The sequence below is a fragment of the Megalobrama amblycephala genome, linkage group LG11 (assembly GCF_018812025.1).
Source record: "Megalobrama amblycephala isolate DHTTF-2021 linkage group LG11, ASM1881202v1, whole genome shotgun sequence".
Lineage (NCBI taxonomy): Eukaryota > Metazoa > Chordata > Actinopteri > Cypriniformes > Xenocyprididae > Megalobrama > Megalobrama amblycephala.
In genome coordinates, this window is record NC_063054.1 from 35,276,081 (window position 1) to 35,293,395 (window position 17,315).

Genomic DNA, 17,315 nt, shown 5'->3' on the forward strand with positions numbered 1-17,315 from the left:
CACAATGTCCCCTCTGTTTCATTTATCAAGCAGTAAAAGTGTTTTAAACAGTTCATAAGTATGCACATATTATGCATGAAATATTCAGAGAGCAAAAGTATGTTTTGTCCTTTTAATAAATGCATCTGTTTAGAATTTTTACAGGTGCTAAAACAATCACTTAAGTCTCATAATTATCAAAAATTATAATTGTCATGATTTGTAATTATCTATCTGAACCAGCATCTGTGTTAATTTATTTTATTGTCCTCTGTACTTAAATATTTATTCCCATATCTTTTTACACGTTTTATTAATCTTTCTATCACTAGTATTTTCTTTTGTTTAAAGTCTAAAATTTTTAGTACTTTTACATGTAGAAGTGGAAGAAAAACTGTAAAAACTGGAAGAAAATATTAAATTAATTCACTTATAGAAAAAGTATTAGTATTATTTACTTGGTGTGCCTTCATTATCTGTACATTCATTCGTCCAGTCCCATGTTCTTTTGGCTTTTCATTTTTAACAGGACACATTCTGTTCAAACAAAATCAAATCTAAGAGTTTGCTGCCCCCTGTGTACGACAAACTCTATCTACTCTCTCTGCAGAGGATGTCCTAATTGCAGAAGAAAGGTTAAATGTTTCATACAAATAAAACAGATCTATTTACATACCTGCTGTAATAGACCCACCCCCCTTAGTTACTGTTGCTTTGTCAGACAAGCCGTCAGACAAGCCAAAACCGTTTTGTGGCTCTTTAATGTGTCGTGACAGATTGCTGTAGCGCCTCAGCTCAAGCGGCTCGTGAACCAATCATCTCTTCCTACTAGCTCATTTATTGCATCAAATAAACATGAATGAACATGAGAAGAAATGTTGTTTCAAACGCGGAAAGACGTCAGTACACACCATTTTTCAAGTTCAAGTCCACTGAGGTTAATCTACTAACTCCTGACTGCTTTGTCAGACAAAATGGCGGATTCGGTGTTATGACTGGTTAGATCTCTTGTCAATCAAACTCCCGGTGAAGGGACTTGACACCTCAGCAAGCTCATGCCTGTGACATATGTGAGTCCTGCAAGTATAAGAGGGCAACCAGTGGGCAGGACCACCAGCCTGACACAAATGACATGAGGAAAAAACACTGGGTTCAAAAACAACCCAAGGGCCGGGTAAATATAGGACAGAACACATGTTGGGTTAATTTTACCCAGCAAATTGGGTTGTTTATTTAACCCAGCATAATGGGATGATTCATTTTACTATAATACTAGCTTTTTTTCTTACTTCATACTTTAAGGGCCCTATCATACAACCGGCGCAATGCGGAAACAGGCGCGATGCAAGTGTTTTTTGCTAGTTTCAGCCCGCCGCAGTTATCATTTTCATGTTCTGCGCCACGTTGTTTAAATAGCAAATGCATTTGCACCCATTTGTGCGCCCATGGACGTGCTGGTCTGAAATCGAGGTGTGTTCAGGTGCATTGTTGGCGTGTTGCTATTTTGAGGGAACTGAAATAGACTGCGCCATTGACAGTGTTGGGGTAGTTACTCAAAAAATGTAATTAGTTACTAGTTACTAGTTACTTCTGTAAATTGTAACGAGATTACTTTACTAGTTACTGCATTTTAAAAGTAACTTCACTACTTATTACTTTACTTTTTCTTAATTTACCGTTTAGATACATGGACAAACATCATAGCCCTATCATCACTTAACCTTTCTGCATAGAGTTTATTGTATAAATATTGAACCATATGAAAGAACAATAACCCAGTCTGCACAAAGAAATATGCCTCACCGTAAAATCCAGAAACAACAGGATAAAGAAGGCTATGGTGGGGTCATTTTAAAATGGTGTCAACACACAAGTTTCAAAACACAGGCTTTGAATCGCTAATTCAAAAGTGAAAGTATAATGCTCACGGCCGCACGGGCATTCATAACGGCACCGCGCCAGTGGACACGCACACGGTTACGCCCGTGAATGCATTTTAATGATGGGTTCATTAATGATGAGTTTATTATTATTCTTAATAAAAAACCCAACAACAAAACAATACAATCAATGACAAACTCGCTTAAATAGGCGCTCAGTCAAAGGTAAGGCGAAATAGGCAAAGTGTGTGACTCTCGTTCAGCCCACTGAATTGAGCAGACGCGTTCAGTTCTGTAACCTGGTCACATGCAAAATAAAGAAATAAAATATTAAGTTTTGTTAACCAAATTTAGATTTTTTTATTTGAATATTATTTAGTCTATTTGTTTTATTTGTAATGATTTAATTATTTAATTAATTGCTTGTCATCAACTTGCAATTCCCTCGCGAACCCCCGTTTGGGAAACCCTGTTTTTTTTAGAACATTATTTTACATTCATTCCTTGGCGACGCGTCATGCAGCCAAGCTACACTTATCGCGTTTATTTTGTTTTTCCTTTTTTATTTAAAATATTCACAAACTTGTTAGGCTATATCATGAATTATATGATATTTTCCGATTGCCATATATGTGGAAGTGAATGTGTTTTGTTTAAACACCTTTATAATGATCATGTTAGTTGATAAAACAGAGGATCTGTCGGATTTACATTACATAAATTCATCAATTTTTCCCGAAATAAACGTAAGTGGCTGGTGAACTGGGATAAGAGAGTAAACTTTAAAGGATTATCGCAGCTTCCATATGAGTGTATGGAATCTGCATTTAACAAACTATAAATGTCTTTTTTTATAGCCTAGTCCTCATTCAAACGTCTGAAACCTCAAATAAACATGTGGTTGAAAACTTAGTTGTGAAATATGAAAAGCTCAGAGCGCGTCAATCTCTGGCTCAGTGCCAGCAGCGGGAAAGCAGGTTTGAATTTAGCATATTGAACGTTCTCATCACACCGGTGTTATCGTACACGTTAAAAAAAGTTAAAATCGATCAGGTGAAAGGGGACAAATTGAAACTGAGGGGGCACAAATCAGATCTGAGGGGGCAATATGCCCCCTTTTGCCCCCTCGTGGCGCCGGGCCTGCCGAAACCCCCTGTCTCCATCTCCATTTCCCGCTCCAGCAGCTACGTCAAATCGATCTCTATGGCAACGGCACACATACAGGCACACATACAGGCACACGCATGCACGCACCACTTAAACAGACAGAACTTTACACACAGGCAAACACGGCTTGGGTAACGAAGGAAAGCGCGTTCCTATAGTCTAGTAAAGTAGTGTAGTTACCAATATTATTAGTGTAATGCGTTACTTTACTTCGTTACCCAAAAAAGTAATATCGTTACTGTAATCCGTTACTTTGTAACTCGTTACCCCCAACACTGGCCATTGACCAACTGAAACCTGGTCTAAAGTCAATGGCACAATATTTGTTTTATTCAAAGAGCGTGTTAGTAATATGCGCCTATATGCGGGTGCACAATGCGCGTACACTCTGCTTGTTACACACACAGGGACATGCAGCAGCACACAAACATGCCAAATATTAAAAATAAAAATGATTATGATGTAAAAGATTATTATTGTGTGCATTAATATAAAAATGCTTTGTTGAAATTCGGCTTTTCCCGTAGATGGTCTGCTCGCGCGCATGAGCAGATCTGTTTCCTCACTATAGACGCGTTCTGATTTGGTTTATTGCACATTACGCCCAAAACACACCCTCATTAAGAGACAACCTTTTAGACAATGCGCCAGGAGGACCGACCATTTTTCCCGTCCTTAAAGTGGCAAAAGCGAATTCGGACACACCCTAAGTGCACTTGCGCTGTGCGCTTTAGACCATGCGCTTAGATCGTTAAAATAGGGCCCTAAATGTGAAATTAAACCCGCCAGGAGGTGGGTTCTAACCTACTAGACTACGTCACGTAGTGTATGCGTACACTCAATGTGTGTTTTTGTTTGGTTTTTGTAAGGCGAGGGACCTACTCGATAATGTCAGATCGTTAAATAAACAATTACGATATCATAGACGATATATAACGCACACCCTATGGCACCCCGAGCGTTGTTTACACTGGCCCCGGGCCATCGGGCATTCCTTAAATAAACAGAGCCCTGCCTGTCCATAAATAAACAATTCTGATAACGTATTTTAACATCCTAAGTATTTATATTCTGTGTCTGTTTGAATAAAATCATAATATTTTATGAAAGGCTTCAGGCGTTTCCATCACGCGAAAAGACCGACGCGACACTTAACAAGTTAGGTGACTCACATCGCGCCCCTGTATGTTGCTTTGCATAAAATTAAACAATATACAGAACAATAACAAATTTTTAGACAAGTTAAAATGTACACAAACCCCTGGGTTGTTATGTTTGATTTAGGATCTGGGTAAAACAAAAACTACCCAAACACTGGAAAAATAACCAAAACATATGTCACAAATCGCTTAATCGCATCTAACATAAAAGTTTGTAAATATATGTGTTTGTATATATACAGTATCTCACAGTACACCCCTCACATTTCTGTAAATATTTTATTATATCTTTTAATGTGACAACACTGAAGAAATGACACTTTGCTACAATGTAAAGTAGTAAGTGTACAGCTTGTATAACAGTGTAAATTTGCTGTCCCCTCAAAATAACTCAACACACAGCCATTAATGTCTAAACCGCTGGCCACAAAAGTGAGTACACCCCTTAGTGAAAATGTCCAAATTGGGCCCAAAGTGTCAATATTTTGTGTGGCCACCATTATTTTCCAGCACTGCCTTAACCCTCTTGGGCATGGAGTTCACCAGAGCTTCACAGGTTGCCACTGGAGTCCTCTTCCACTCCTCCGTGACGACATCACGGAGCTGGTGGATGTTAGAGACCTTGCGCTCCTCCGCCTTCCGTTTTAGGATGCCCCACAGATGCTCAATAGGGTTTAGGTACCCTCAGCTTCTTTAGCAAGGCAGTGGTCATCTTGGAGGTGTGTCTGGGGTTGTTATTATGTTGGAATACTGCCCAGTCTCCGAAGGGAGGGGATCATGCTCTGCTCATTCATGGTTCCCTCAATGAACTGTAGCTCTCCAGTGCCAGCAGCACTCATGCAGCCCCGCACCATGACACTCCCACCACCATGCTTGACTGTAGGCAAGACACGCTTGTCTTTGTACTCCTCACCTGGTTGCCCCCACATGCTTGAAACCATCTGAACCAAATAAGTTTATCTTGGTCTCATCAGACCACAGGACATGGTTCCAGTAATCCATGTCCTTAGTCTGCTTGTCTTCAGCAAACTGTTTGCAGGCTTTCTTGTGCAACATCTTTAGAAGAGGCTTCCTTCTGGGACGACAGCCATGCAGACCAATTTGATACGGTGTGCGGCGTATGGTCTGAGCACTGACAGGCTGACCCTCAACCTCTGCAGCAATGCTGGCAGCACTCATACGTCTATTTCCCAAATACAACCTCTGGATATGACGCTGAGCATGTAGACTCAACTTCTTTGGTCGACCATGGCGAGGCCTGTTCTGAGTGGAACCTGTTCTGTTAAACAGCTGTATGGTCTTGGCCACGATGCTGCAGCTCAGTTTCAGGGTCTTGGCAATTTTCTTACAGCCTATGCCATCTTTATGTAGAGCACCACATTTTTTTTTTCAGATCCTCAGAGAGTTCTTTGCCATGAGGTGCCATGTTGAACTTCCAGTGACCAGTATGAGAGAGTGAGAGGCTATAACACCAAATTTAACACACCTGAGACCTTGTAACACTAACGAGTCACATGACACCGGTGAGAGAAAATGGCTAATTGAGCCCAATTTGGACATTTTCACTAAGAGGTGTACTCACTTTTGTGGACCGACTATTTTTCCCGTCCTTAAAGTGGCAAAAAGTGAATTGGGACAAGCCCTAAGTGCACTTGCGCTGTGTGCTTTAGACCATGTGCTTAGATCGTTAAAATAGGGCCCTAAATGTGAAATTAAACCCGCCAGGAGGTGGGTTCTAACCTACTAGACTACGTCGCGTAGTGTATGCGTACACTCAATGTGTGTTTTTGTTTGGTTTTTGTAAGGCGAGGGACCTACTCATAATGTCAGATCGTTAAATAAACAATTACGATATCATAGACGATATATAATGCACACCCTATGGCACTGGCCCGATCGGGCAAGGGACACCTCCGTCAACTGTCCCAAGCGTTGTTTACACTGGCCCCGGGCCATCGGGCATTCCTTAAATAAACAGAGCCCTGCCTGTCCATAAATAATCAGTGTACAATTCTGATAACATATTTTAACATCCTAAGTATTTATATTCTGTATCTTTTTGAATAAAATCATAATATTTTATGAAAGGTTTCAGGCGTTTCCATCACGCAAAAAGACGACGCGACACTTAACAAGTTAGGTGACTCACATTGCGCCCCTGTATGTTGCTTTACATGGTTATACAAGCTGTACACTCACTACTTTACATTGTAGCAAAGTGTCATTTCTTCAGTGTTGTCACATGAAAAGATATAATAAAATATTTACAAAAATGTGAGGGGTGTACTCACTTCTGTGAGATACTGTGTATATTTTTTTATATATATGTGTGTGTATATTATACACACACATATTATATATTTACAAACTTTTATGTTTATGTTAATCGCGATTAATCGATTTGACAGCACTAAATGTTACTAATGCATTTGCAACATGAATGTTCTGTGATTTTTTTTAAGAAAACATGTTAAACAAACAGAAATGAACAGTAAATATTAAACAAACATAAACAGTAGCCTTAAATAGCCTATGTGGATCATTACATTAGCTATTATAGAATGGAAAACTTAGTGCGACAACACATTTCTGTATATTTCTCCTGAGTATGAGCCTTAAACTCACAAGAGAACACACTGTAGCAACCTGGAAAGAGTTGGGTTTGGTTACAGCAACACTGTCTGAGAGAGAGAGAGAGGGAGAGGGAGAGGGAGAGAGAGAGAGAGAGAGAGCGCTGGAGCTGTTTGTTGCTGAGGTTCAGTGTTGATACTGACAGTCTTAACATGAGGATAATTAGAAAACATTAAATGACACATGGATTGTTTACCAAAACTACAAGATGGAATATTTGCTTTTAATGGAAGGAGTTATTGTAATCTCAGTTAATATTATTCAGTTAATTTCAGTTTTGTCAGTTTTAATTTAAGATCTTAGATTAACAGGAAATGTTAGTTTTTTTGCCACAATAACAGTGGCAGCCAAATCAAATTTCCACCTGAATCAGGTAAGATACGACTTTTTATTCAGTTTTTGCTTAGTAACATTACTAGCTTTTATAATTTTTATGGACTATTTATGGTGCTTTTTTTTGCAAGCTTTACAGCTCCTAGTTGCTGTTTTACAGCAAATTCTGGTTAAAAATCCTTTCTATTTTTGTGTTCTGTGGGAAAAGTAACAACATGGGTTTGGAGCAACATGAGGGTGAATAAATATTGACACAATTTTTATTTTGGGGTGAACTATCCCTTTAAAGAGTTAGTTCACCCACAAATGAAAATTCTGTCATTTATTACTCACCCTCATGCCGTTCCACACCCGTAAGACCTTCATTCATCTTCAGAACACAAATTAAGATATTTTAGTTGAAATCCAATGGCTCAGTGAGGCCTCCATAGGGAGCAATGGACACTTCCTCTCTCAAGATCCATTAATGTACTAAAAACATATTTAAATCAGTTCATGTGAGTACAGTGGTTCAATATTAATATTATAAAGTGATGAGAATATTTTTGGTGCGCCAAAAAAAAACAAAATAACTTATTTAGTGATGGCCAATTTCAAAACACTGCTTCAGGAAGCATCGGAGCATAATGAATCAGTGTGTCGAATCAGCTGTTCAGAGCGCCAAAGTCACGTGATTTCAGCAGTTTGGTGGTTTGACACGCGAATCATGATTCGATACGCTGATTCATTATGCTCCGAAGCTTCATGAAGCAGTGTTTTGAAATCGGCCATCACTAAATAAGTTATTTTGTTTTTTTTGGCGCACCAAAAATATTCTCGTCGCTTTATAATATTAATATTGAACCACTGTACTCACATGAACTGATTTAAACATGTTTTTAGTACCTTAATGGATCTTGAGAGAGAAAATGTCATTGCTCAGGCCTCACTGAGCCATCGGATTTCATCAAAAATATCTTAATCTGTGTTCTGAAGATGAACGAAGGTCTTATGGGTGTGGAACGGTTCTGTTTGTGTTCTAGTGGCATGATCATTTATTAAAAACATCTTCAAATTGTAAACAATTTGCTTTGTTTCTACTTCGTTATTGTTGTGATTAAGGGATGTGGAAGAGCAGCTCGAGATGTGTTTGTCATGGAAACGGAGCCGGAGATCGTTAAGGAATGACAGACTGAACCTCTCCGGTGTGTTTCTACTCAAACCCGAGCGGAATAAACTCGGACAACCGTGACGGATCGACCACAGATAGGCTAACACACGTAAAACTTCACTTGAGCTGCAGTATGTCGGTGAACGGGATTCAGGACGGTCCGGTTACCGTGACTGAGCCGCACAAGGGCGGTGGCGCGCACGAGATGACGGCGCGTGGGTCCTCTCTGTCTCTGCCGCGTTTCATGCGTCTCAAGTTCACACCGGAGTCTCTCGAGAAAGTTTATCAGACGTACTTTCTGCGCCAGCGGCAGGAGACGTTACTGGTGCTGATCGTGTTCGCGGCTCTGTTCAACAGTTATGTGATCATCATGTGCGCGGTTGTTTACTCTCAGGATAAACTCAACACGCTCGCGGTGGCGGCAGGTGGGCTGGCTTCGGATATTCTGCTCTATATTATGTCCCGGTTCCGTTTTCTGCCAGAAACCGTGTCCCGGAGCCTCGTGCCGTACGTGCTGTGGCTGCTCATCACGGTCCACGTGCTGTGCTACTTCAGTTTGAACTTCGCGGGCTTTTACGCAGCCGGTGACACGGTTGGATGGCAGACATTCTTCATCTTCTCCTTCTTCCTCACGCTCCCACTGCCGCTAGCTCCCATCGCGCTCCTGAGCGCGCTCTCGTGCTGCGCGCACACGCTGCTGCTGGGATTCACTGTAGCGCAGAGGCACCAAGATAAACTACAGTTAGCAGTGCTGATCAGACAGGTGACACAAACACACACTGGAAAACTTGTTTTGTCAGGTTTCATAATCAGATACTCAAAGGTACTTCAATTACCAAGGATAAAAACTTTTTTTTTGAGTGATATACAGTACAGTCCAAAAGTTTGGAACCACTAAGATTTTTAATGTTTTTAAAAGAAGTTTCGTCTGCTCACCAAGGCTACATTTATTTAATTAAAAATACAGTAAAAAACAGTAATATTGTGAAATATTATTACAATTTAAAATAACTGTTTTCTATTTGAATATATTTCACAAAGTAATTTATTCCTGTGATGGCAAAGCTGAATTTTCAGCATCATTACTCCAGTCTTCAGTGTCACATGATCCTTCAGAAATCATTCTAATATGCTGATCTGCTGTTCAAGAAACATTTAATGTGTACAATTGTACAAAATATTTGTGTACAATATTTTTTTTCAGGATTATTTGATGAATAGAAAGTTCAAAAGAACAGTGTTTATCTGAAATCTAATCTTCTGTAACATTATAAATGTCTTTACTGTCACTTTTGATTGATTTAATGCATCCTTGCTGAATAAAAGTATTCATTTCTTTAATTTCTTTAAAAAAAAAAAAAAAAAAAAAAATTCTTACTGACCCCAAACTTTTGAACGGTAGTGTATAATGCTACAGAAGCTTTGTATTTCAAATAAATGCTGTTCTTTTGAACTTTCTATTCATCAAGGAATCCTGAAAAAAAAAGTACACAACTGTTTTCAACATTGAAAATAATCATAAATGTTTATTGAGCAGCAAATCAGCATATTAGAATGATTTCTGAAGGATCATGTGACACTGAAGACTGGAGTAACGATGCTGAAAATTCAGCTTTGCATTACAGGAATAAATTACTTTGCCAAATATATTTAAATAGTACACAGTTATTTTAAATTGTAATAATATTTCACAATATTACTGTTTTTTACTGTATTTTTTATTAAATAAATGTAGCCTTGGTGAGCAGACGAAACTTCTTTTAAAAACATTAAAAATCTTAGTGGTTCCAAACTTTTGGACTGTACTGTGTATATATATATATATATATATATATATATATATATATATGTCATGTTCTGAATGCGCTTCTTTGTACCATTATATCACCAAAGTACTTTAATTGTAAAGATGATTACCATTTTCAGATATCATGGTAGCCTATTACTTTCTTTTTGGACATGGTATCTTAATTTTTAAACATATAAAACATATAAATTACATTAAATAATTTTATTAAATTATAATGTCTATAATAATTTTTATTTCAATCTTATACTACAATTTTTGTGGTTACACTTTATTTTACAGTGCCGTAGTTACATTGTAATTACTCAAATAAGTACTGAGCACTATTAATTAACTGCATGTACTTACTAAAGAGTTACAGTTAGGGTTTGGTTTAGAGTTAGTTACATGTAATTATGCATAATTTACTGTTATTACTGTTGTAAGTACATGTAGTAACATGTAACTATGGCACTGTAAAATAAAGTGTTACCATTTTTGTTTCAATTTTATAGTATATATTTATATAATTCACACATACATTACCATTCAGTAAGATGTATTTAGCAAGGATGCATTAAATTGATCAAAAGTGACAGTAAAGACAATTATAATGTTACAAAAGTTTTCTAATTTAAATAAATGCTGTTGTTTTGAACTTTCTATTCATCAAAGTATCCTGAAAATAAATGTTTCCACAAAATTAAGCAGCACAACTGTTTTCATCATTGATAATAAAAATAAATGTTTCTTGAGCAGCAAATCATCATATTAGAATGATTTCTGAAGGATCATGTGACACTGAAGACTGGAGTAATGATGCTGAAAATTCAGCTTTGATCACAGGAATAAATTACATTTTAAAATATATTCAAATAGAAAACAGTTCTATTAAATTGTAATAATATTTCACAATGTTACTGTTTTTACTGTATTTTTGATCAAATAAATGCAGCCTTAGTGAGCAGAAAAGGTTTCTTTCAAACATGTTTTATTTTATTTAAATATATATATATATATATATATATATATATATATATATATATATATATATATTAACCAAACCTTATACTGTGGTATAATGATGCTGTCAGTCCCTAAACTGTGATTCATGACAGCAGAGGGTTGCTAAAGATAAACATGTCACATGTTTCATGTCATGAACACGGAGGTGGAGCTCACAGACCGATCTGATGTAATGTGACGATATATATGTCAGGAAGAAACAGCTTTACATTGACGTCATAGGACAGTCTCAAGTCTCAGAAACATCACTCAGACATCTATTTTCCATGTAAACAAACATGCGTTGCTCTGTGTTGCTGGAGTGTGTATATTAAAACAAAGTGACGTGAGTGTGTTGTTTCTTGTAGCTTGTGGCGAATCTGATGCTGTATTTTGCTGCAGTGCTGGTGGGCGTGATGTCATATTTCATGGCCGACCGTAAGTACCGCACGGCGTTCCTAGAGGCCAAACAATCTCTGCAAGTCAGTCTTACGCTGAAGGAACAGGGTCAACAACAGGTACACACAAACATGCATTGCAAATACACATTTTACAACAAATTTTAGCAACAAAGACCGGATACTTAAGCCATGTCTGTGAGTGTGTTAGTAATGAACGTACAGAGATGCTCTAATTGGGCTCAGTGGTGGAGCTCTGCTCTGGGGCCCTTGTGTCCTGTTACCTGTTATTGGCACATCTGAGATGAACTAGAGACGAGGACACACTGTACACACACACACACACACACACACACACACACACACACACACACACACACACACACACACACAGAGACAGAGCAGGTTGTGTTCTGTTGTCACTCTTATTGCGGTAATGAAGTCATTCCCCAGGCTGCTGTTATTGTGACAGCAGCGACATTAAAGACCCAAGAGTCCAAATTTGCCATCACACATTATTTTATGTTGGTCACACAGTACATACTAAGTTTTAAGATAAGTACTATATGTAAATAATATTAAAGGGATAGTTCATCCAAAAATGAAAATTATCCCATGATTTACTCACCCTCAAGTCATTAGGTGTATATGACTATCTTTTTTCAGACAAACACAATCAGAGACATATTTAAAAATATCCTGGCTCTTCTGCCGGAAGCTACATATTTTACTTTATGAAGATTTAAATATGGATATTTTTCTTACAAAAACCCATCGCTTCCCTTCAGAAGGCCTTTATTATCCGATACCTATACCATTGATCAGTTTTGTTATTTTGGACCACTCAAACAAACAACAATACTGAAAGCAGCATATTGTTTTATGGGGAAATCAACTTATAAATGGTTTAGTTGTCTGAAGTACTTTAAAAGGTTCACCCAAAAATGAAAATTCTGTTATTAATTACTCACCCTCATGTTGTTCCAAACCCATTCATTCATAAGACATTCATTCATCGGAACACAAATAAAGATCTTTTTGATGAAATCTGAGAGCCTTCTGTTCCTTTATTGACAGCTATGCAACTACCACTTTAAAGCTCCAGAAAGGTAGTAAAGACATTATTAAAGTAATCCATAGCTGCTTTTCCACCAAAATAACCCGGAACGATTTGTCCGAGGAACTTTTTTCCCCCAGATCTGTTGCTGTCTGCGTTTCCATCGTGGTCTAAAGTTCCGTGAAGATTAAGTCCGCGAATGTAGGACTGTGCACAACTTTCCAGTTTCCCCTGGATTTCGTCCTCCGCGTATAAGCTTAAAGCCTGAACCTCGTCTATCCATTGGTCGTATTTTTTAAACTCCATTGTTGATTCGAATAACAAACAACTCTTACTGCACGCACCGCAACAGACTTTTAAAAATGGTGGTTGAAATGAAATGCTGTGTGAACTCAACCAATCAGAATGTTCAGCACCCAAGTCCCACCCCCAAAAGTTCCTGAACATTGAAAAAATACTACCTCGTGAGCAGGGACTTTCTGAGGGGAAAATTTTTACCTGGAACTTCATTTAGACCCTGGTCACTGCGGTCGAAACACTCTGAGTACCACCCCAAAGTCCCTAGTTCCTAGGGAAAGTTACTGCGGTGGTAACACGGCTCTTGTGACTCAATTTTGTGAAGTGACGCGAGTGCTTTGTTTGAGCAAAAAACAAACAAACATAATTTACCACTTTATTTACAAAATATTAATCTCCAACGCGCATTCACGCAACAATGTCTGCTCTTGCGTAAACACAACAGGCTTGCGTCGTGGTGCGCTCGTAAACCATATTTTGTAAATAAAGTGGTAAATAGTGTTTTTTGCACAAACAAAGCACTCACATCGCTTCATAATATTGAGGTTAAACCACTGGTATCACATGGATTAATTAAATGATGTCTTTACTACCTTTCGGGGCCTTCAAAGTGGTAGTTGCGCAGACTGTCAATGGAGGGACAGAAAGCTCTCAGATTTCATCAAAAAGATCCTCTTTTTAAATTATTGACAGAATTTTCATTTTGGGGTGAACTAACTCTTTAATATCAAAAATATTTTGATTTTTTTTATGTGACCTTTTACATTTTTGCTATTGAATTGGATTGTGTTTCATTTTTTTTTTTTTTTTAAATTGTGCAATTTGTTTAAAATTGTGCAATTTTGTTTAAATTGTGCAATTTAATGGCAGGTTCCCTTGTGACAACTTACCCCATTCACATTGACAACGTTCCATTATTTGCTGTTAAGTGTTTCAGAGGAATCCTTAATCGCTGACACCAAACTATCTGTACTCTGGTTTTAATTGCTTTCTGTCAGCATCTCTTTCTGTCCGTCCTGCTTGTGTGGTCACATGGTCTCCAGATACCCCGTCAATCTCAGAATGCCATAGCAGCATTGGGGGCTTCTGGGAGTTGAGAGCATCCAGCCAATCAGAGCACAGCTGACGGGTTTAGCTCACTATGGCAACGGCATCAAGAGACAAATGTGCTATGATCAAACTCCCGAAATCCCACATCACTCTTCTGTTCGTGAACTAGAGCGAGCACATTAAAATGTTTCAAACGTTAGATTCACCTGTTGACGCTCCACCAAATGAGAAAATACATCTGAATCTAGCAAAGTTTGCAAGGCTGCATTTATTTAATAAAAAATACAGTAAAAACAGTAATATTGTGAAATATTAAATAAATGCACCCTTGGTGAGCAGAAGAAACTTCTTTCAAAAAACATTAAAAAAAAAATTGTAATGTTTCCAAACTTTTGGCAGGTATATATATACATATATATACATATTTGTGTGTGTAGGAGGAGTTGTTGTTGTCCATCTTGCCGAAGCACATAGCAGATGAGATGCTTCAGGGCATGAAAAAAGAAGCAAATCAGAAATCAGATGCTCAGCAGTTCAACACCATGTACATGTACCGCCATGAAAATGTCAGGTAAAACATTAACTGTCCTCCCCTCTCGCTAAATCACTGCATGGTTTTTATCCTGTCCTGTCTTCTTTCATTACTAAGCAAATTTTCTCACCACAAGTGCTGGAATTTTGATTCGCCTCACTGATTCTTTTGAATCTGTTCACCAAAAGATTCACCCAGATTTGTCCATTGATTCGTTCAGTACACTCAAATGTAATACATAAATGAAACAGTATTGAGAAATTAGTCCTTGCTGAATATCTTGTTTCATTTAGATATACTTCAAATCACAGAAAAAAAACAGGTTTTCATTTTATGTTGACTTAAAAATAGCTGACTTTTGTAAAAAGGCTAACTAATGTAATGATCTCTCTCTCTCTGCAGTATCCTTTTTGCAGATATTGTAGGTTTTACACAGCTGTCGTCTGCCGTGACTCCGAAAGAACTTGTCAAACTACTCAACGAGCTGTTTGCTCGCTTCGACAAACTAGCAGCAGTGAGTAAAAAACAGACAATGCATACATTTTAAATATTTATATATGTCCACTTTGTAAATAAAATACAAAAAAAGCCAAATGATAGAGTACAAATGCAAATGTTATAGGGAATTTGCATGTTACAAATGTGCATATAATCACCACAACTAAGGATACAAGAAACACTGACACTTCCATACACACAAGTTTATTTGCTCTTATCTGGCTGTATGTTTTAACAGCAACACCACCAGCTGAGGATCAAGATTCTGGGAGACTGTTATTACTGTATCTGCGGTTTGCCAGATTACCGTGAAGATCACGCGGCCTGCTCCATTATGATGGGCTTGTCTATGGTGGAGGCCATCTCGTGAGTACATGCCCACTGGGAGGGGCTTTACCTGCAGTACCCAATAACTGGGTGGGGCTTAATCGACTGTGCATGCCAAATGGAAAGGGTTTTATCTGTAATATATGCCACCTATGAGAAACTTTATTTAATCCACACACCCACTGGAAGGGGCTTCCAAGAGTGGGAAGGGCTTTTGTGTGTTTATCTTTTTTTTTTTTTTTTTTAAACTATGGGCTCTGTTCATACTATGATGCTTAAAACTGTATGAACCACCCAAACACAGCTAACAAAAAGCTTTTTAGTACAATATGAAATCACATTGTATTGCACAAATCAGTTAGAAAAATGAAGAAAAAAAAACATGAGCAGAAGACAGTAAACTACAATGATAAACACAGATATCAGCATATGAATCTCAAAAATGGTGACAACTAAATATTCAGACAATCAGATCAACTCTGGACATCACTAAAAGACAGAACAAAAACACTGCAAAAAAACAACAACAAATAGTTAGAATTAAAGAAAATAATAGGACAATTCAGCTGCATAATATATTCATGTTGTGATGCATGCTGGGAGTTTTGTACTGTTGTTCCCAGCATGCACTGCGGTATGACACTTTTGATTGTCACCTTTTTTGAGATTGATGTGCTGTTTCTTGATATCTTTGTGTGTCATCTTAAAATATTTTTTGTGTGATTTTTTTTTTTTATCTGATCGGTTTTGTTCCATTATAGCATTTAAGTAATGGTCGGTTTTGTTCGGTTGCAAGATCTCAATTCATTTTGCTATGAGATTTCAATGAATGACTGTCACTTTGTTCCTTTAGGAGATTTCAGTAGCATTCAGATTCGTTCCTTTACGAGATCTCAATGCCTGTCGGTTTTGTTTTTCGTTATGAGATTTCAATTTCAATCATGGTCGGTTTTGTTCCTTTAGGAGCTCTCAATAGCAGTCAGTTTTGTTTCATTATGAGATTTCAGTGACGATCGGTTTTGTTCCTTTGCGAGATCTCAATTTTGTTCCTTTAGGAGATTTCAATGACGGTCGGGTTTGTTCCTTTGCGAGATCTCAATGATGGTCAATTTTGTTCTTTTACGAGATTTCAATGACGGTCGGTTTTGTTCTGTTATGAGATTTCAAAGACAGTCGGCTTTGTTCCTTTATGAGATTTCAATGACGTCTGTTTTATTCTGTTACAAGATTTCAATGACGGTGAGTTTTGTTCCTTTAGGTGATCTCAATGATCTCAAAACATCACATCAGTTCATTCTTCGATTTCGTTTGAAGTATATTGGGGTCTTTATTATAAGATTTCAATGGTCGGTTCTGTTCCACTTCGAGATTTTAATGATGGTTGGTTTTGTTCCTGTATGAGATTTCAATGATGGTTGAATTTGAAACAGTTCAAACTGTCGATTTTGTTTAATTACAAGATTTCAATGATGGTCAGTTTTATTCAGGATTTCAACAACGGTCGGTTTTGTTCTATTATGAGATTTCAATGACATTTTGAAACCTTGTTTCAAGTCCCACTCGGAGGGAGTGTGAATAGAAACCGGAGGGTTTATACTTACAACAGAGCAAATGTTTATCTCTGAACATATTTTTGTAAAGTGTGTTGTGAAAATGAAATGTGAATATATTTTCCATTAAATTTTGTTCAGATACCAAATATTTTGACAATCAAATACACATATACACTTAATATAATCCGTGCACTGGTGATGCACGGATTAGTGTTTTATTATTAGTAGTACTATTATTTATCTCTTTATATATTTTTATTTTATTTTATTATTTTTTGTAAAAAGTGTTTTCATGCATGTTTGGTGGGAATTTTAGTTGCATTTACGCTGTTCAGACCAGCAGGGGTCACCAGTGTGTGGTGTTTAAAATGCTTCAAAACAGTGAATCATTTTTCAAAGCAACTGTTTTAATTTTTTCAAAGCTTTGAAAAGCATTGTTTCTCCCTTCACAAGTGTAATGTATTTTGCTGGGAGTTGGATTGAGAGGCGATCTGACCAATCATATTGCTCAA

General features: G+C 37.5%; 1 protein-coding gene across 1 annotated transcript in view; it reads left to right on the forward strand.

Annotated features, from left to right (window-relative positions):
- The first annotated feature begins 6,877 nt into the window (after positions 1-6,877).
- The window catches only part of LOC125278498 (adenylate cyclase type 3-like), a 23,319-nt gene continuing 12,881 nt past the window's right edge, over positions 6,878-17,315 (forward strand). Inside the window, exons 1-6 of the mRNA XM_048207715.1 lie at positions 6,878-7,190; positions 8,252-9,063; positions 11,460-11,609; positions 14,331-14,464; positions 14,828-14,939; positions 15,162-15,289. Coding sequence (XP_048063672.1) covers positions 8,434-9,063; positions 11,460-11,609; positions 14,331-14,464; positions 14,828-14,939; positions 15,162-15,289 — 1,154 coding nt within the window. The 5' untranslated portion in view covers positions 6,878-7,190; positions 8,252-8,433. The remainder of the gene's footprint in view (positions 7,191-8,251; positions 9,064-11,459; positions 11,610-14,330; positions 14,465-14,827; positions 14,940-15,161; positions 15,290-17,315) is intronic.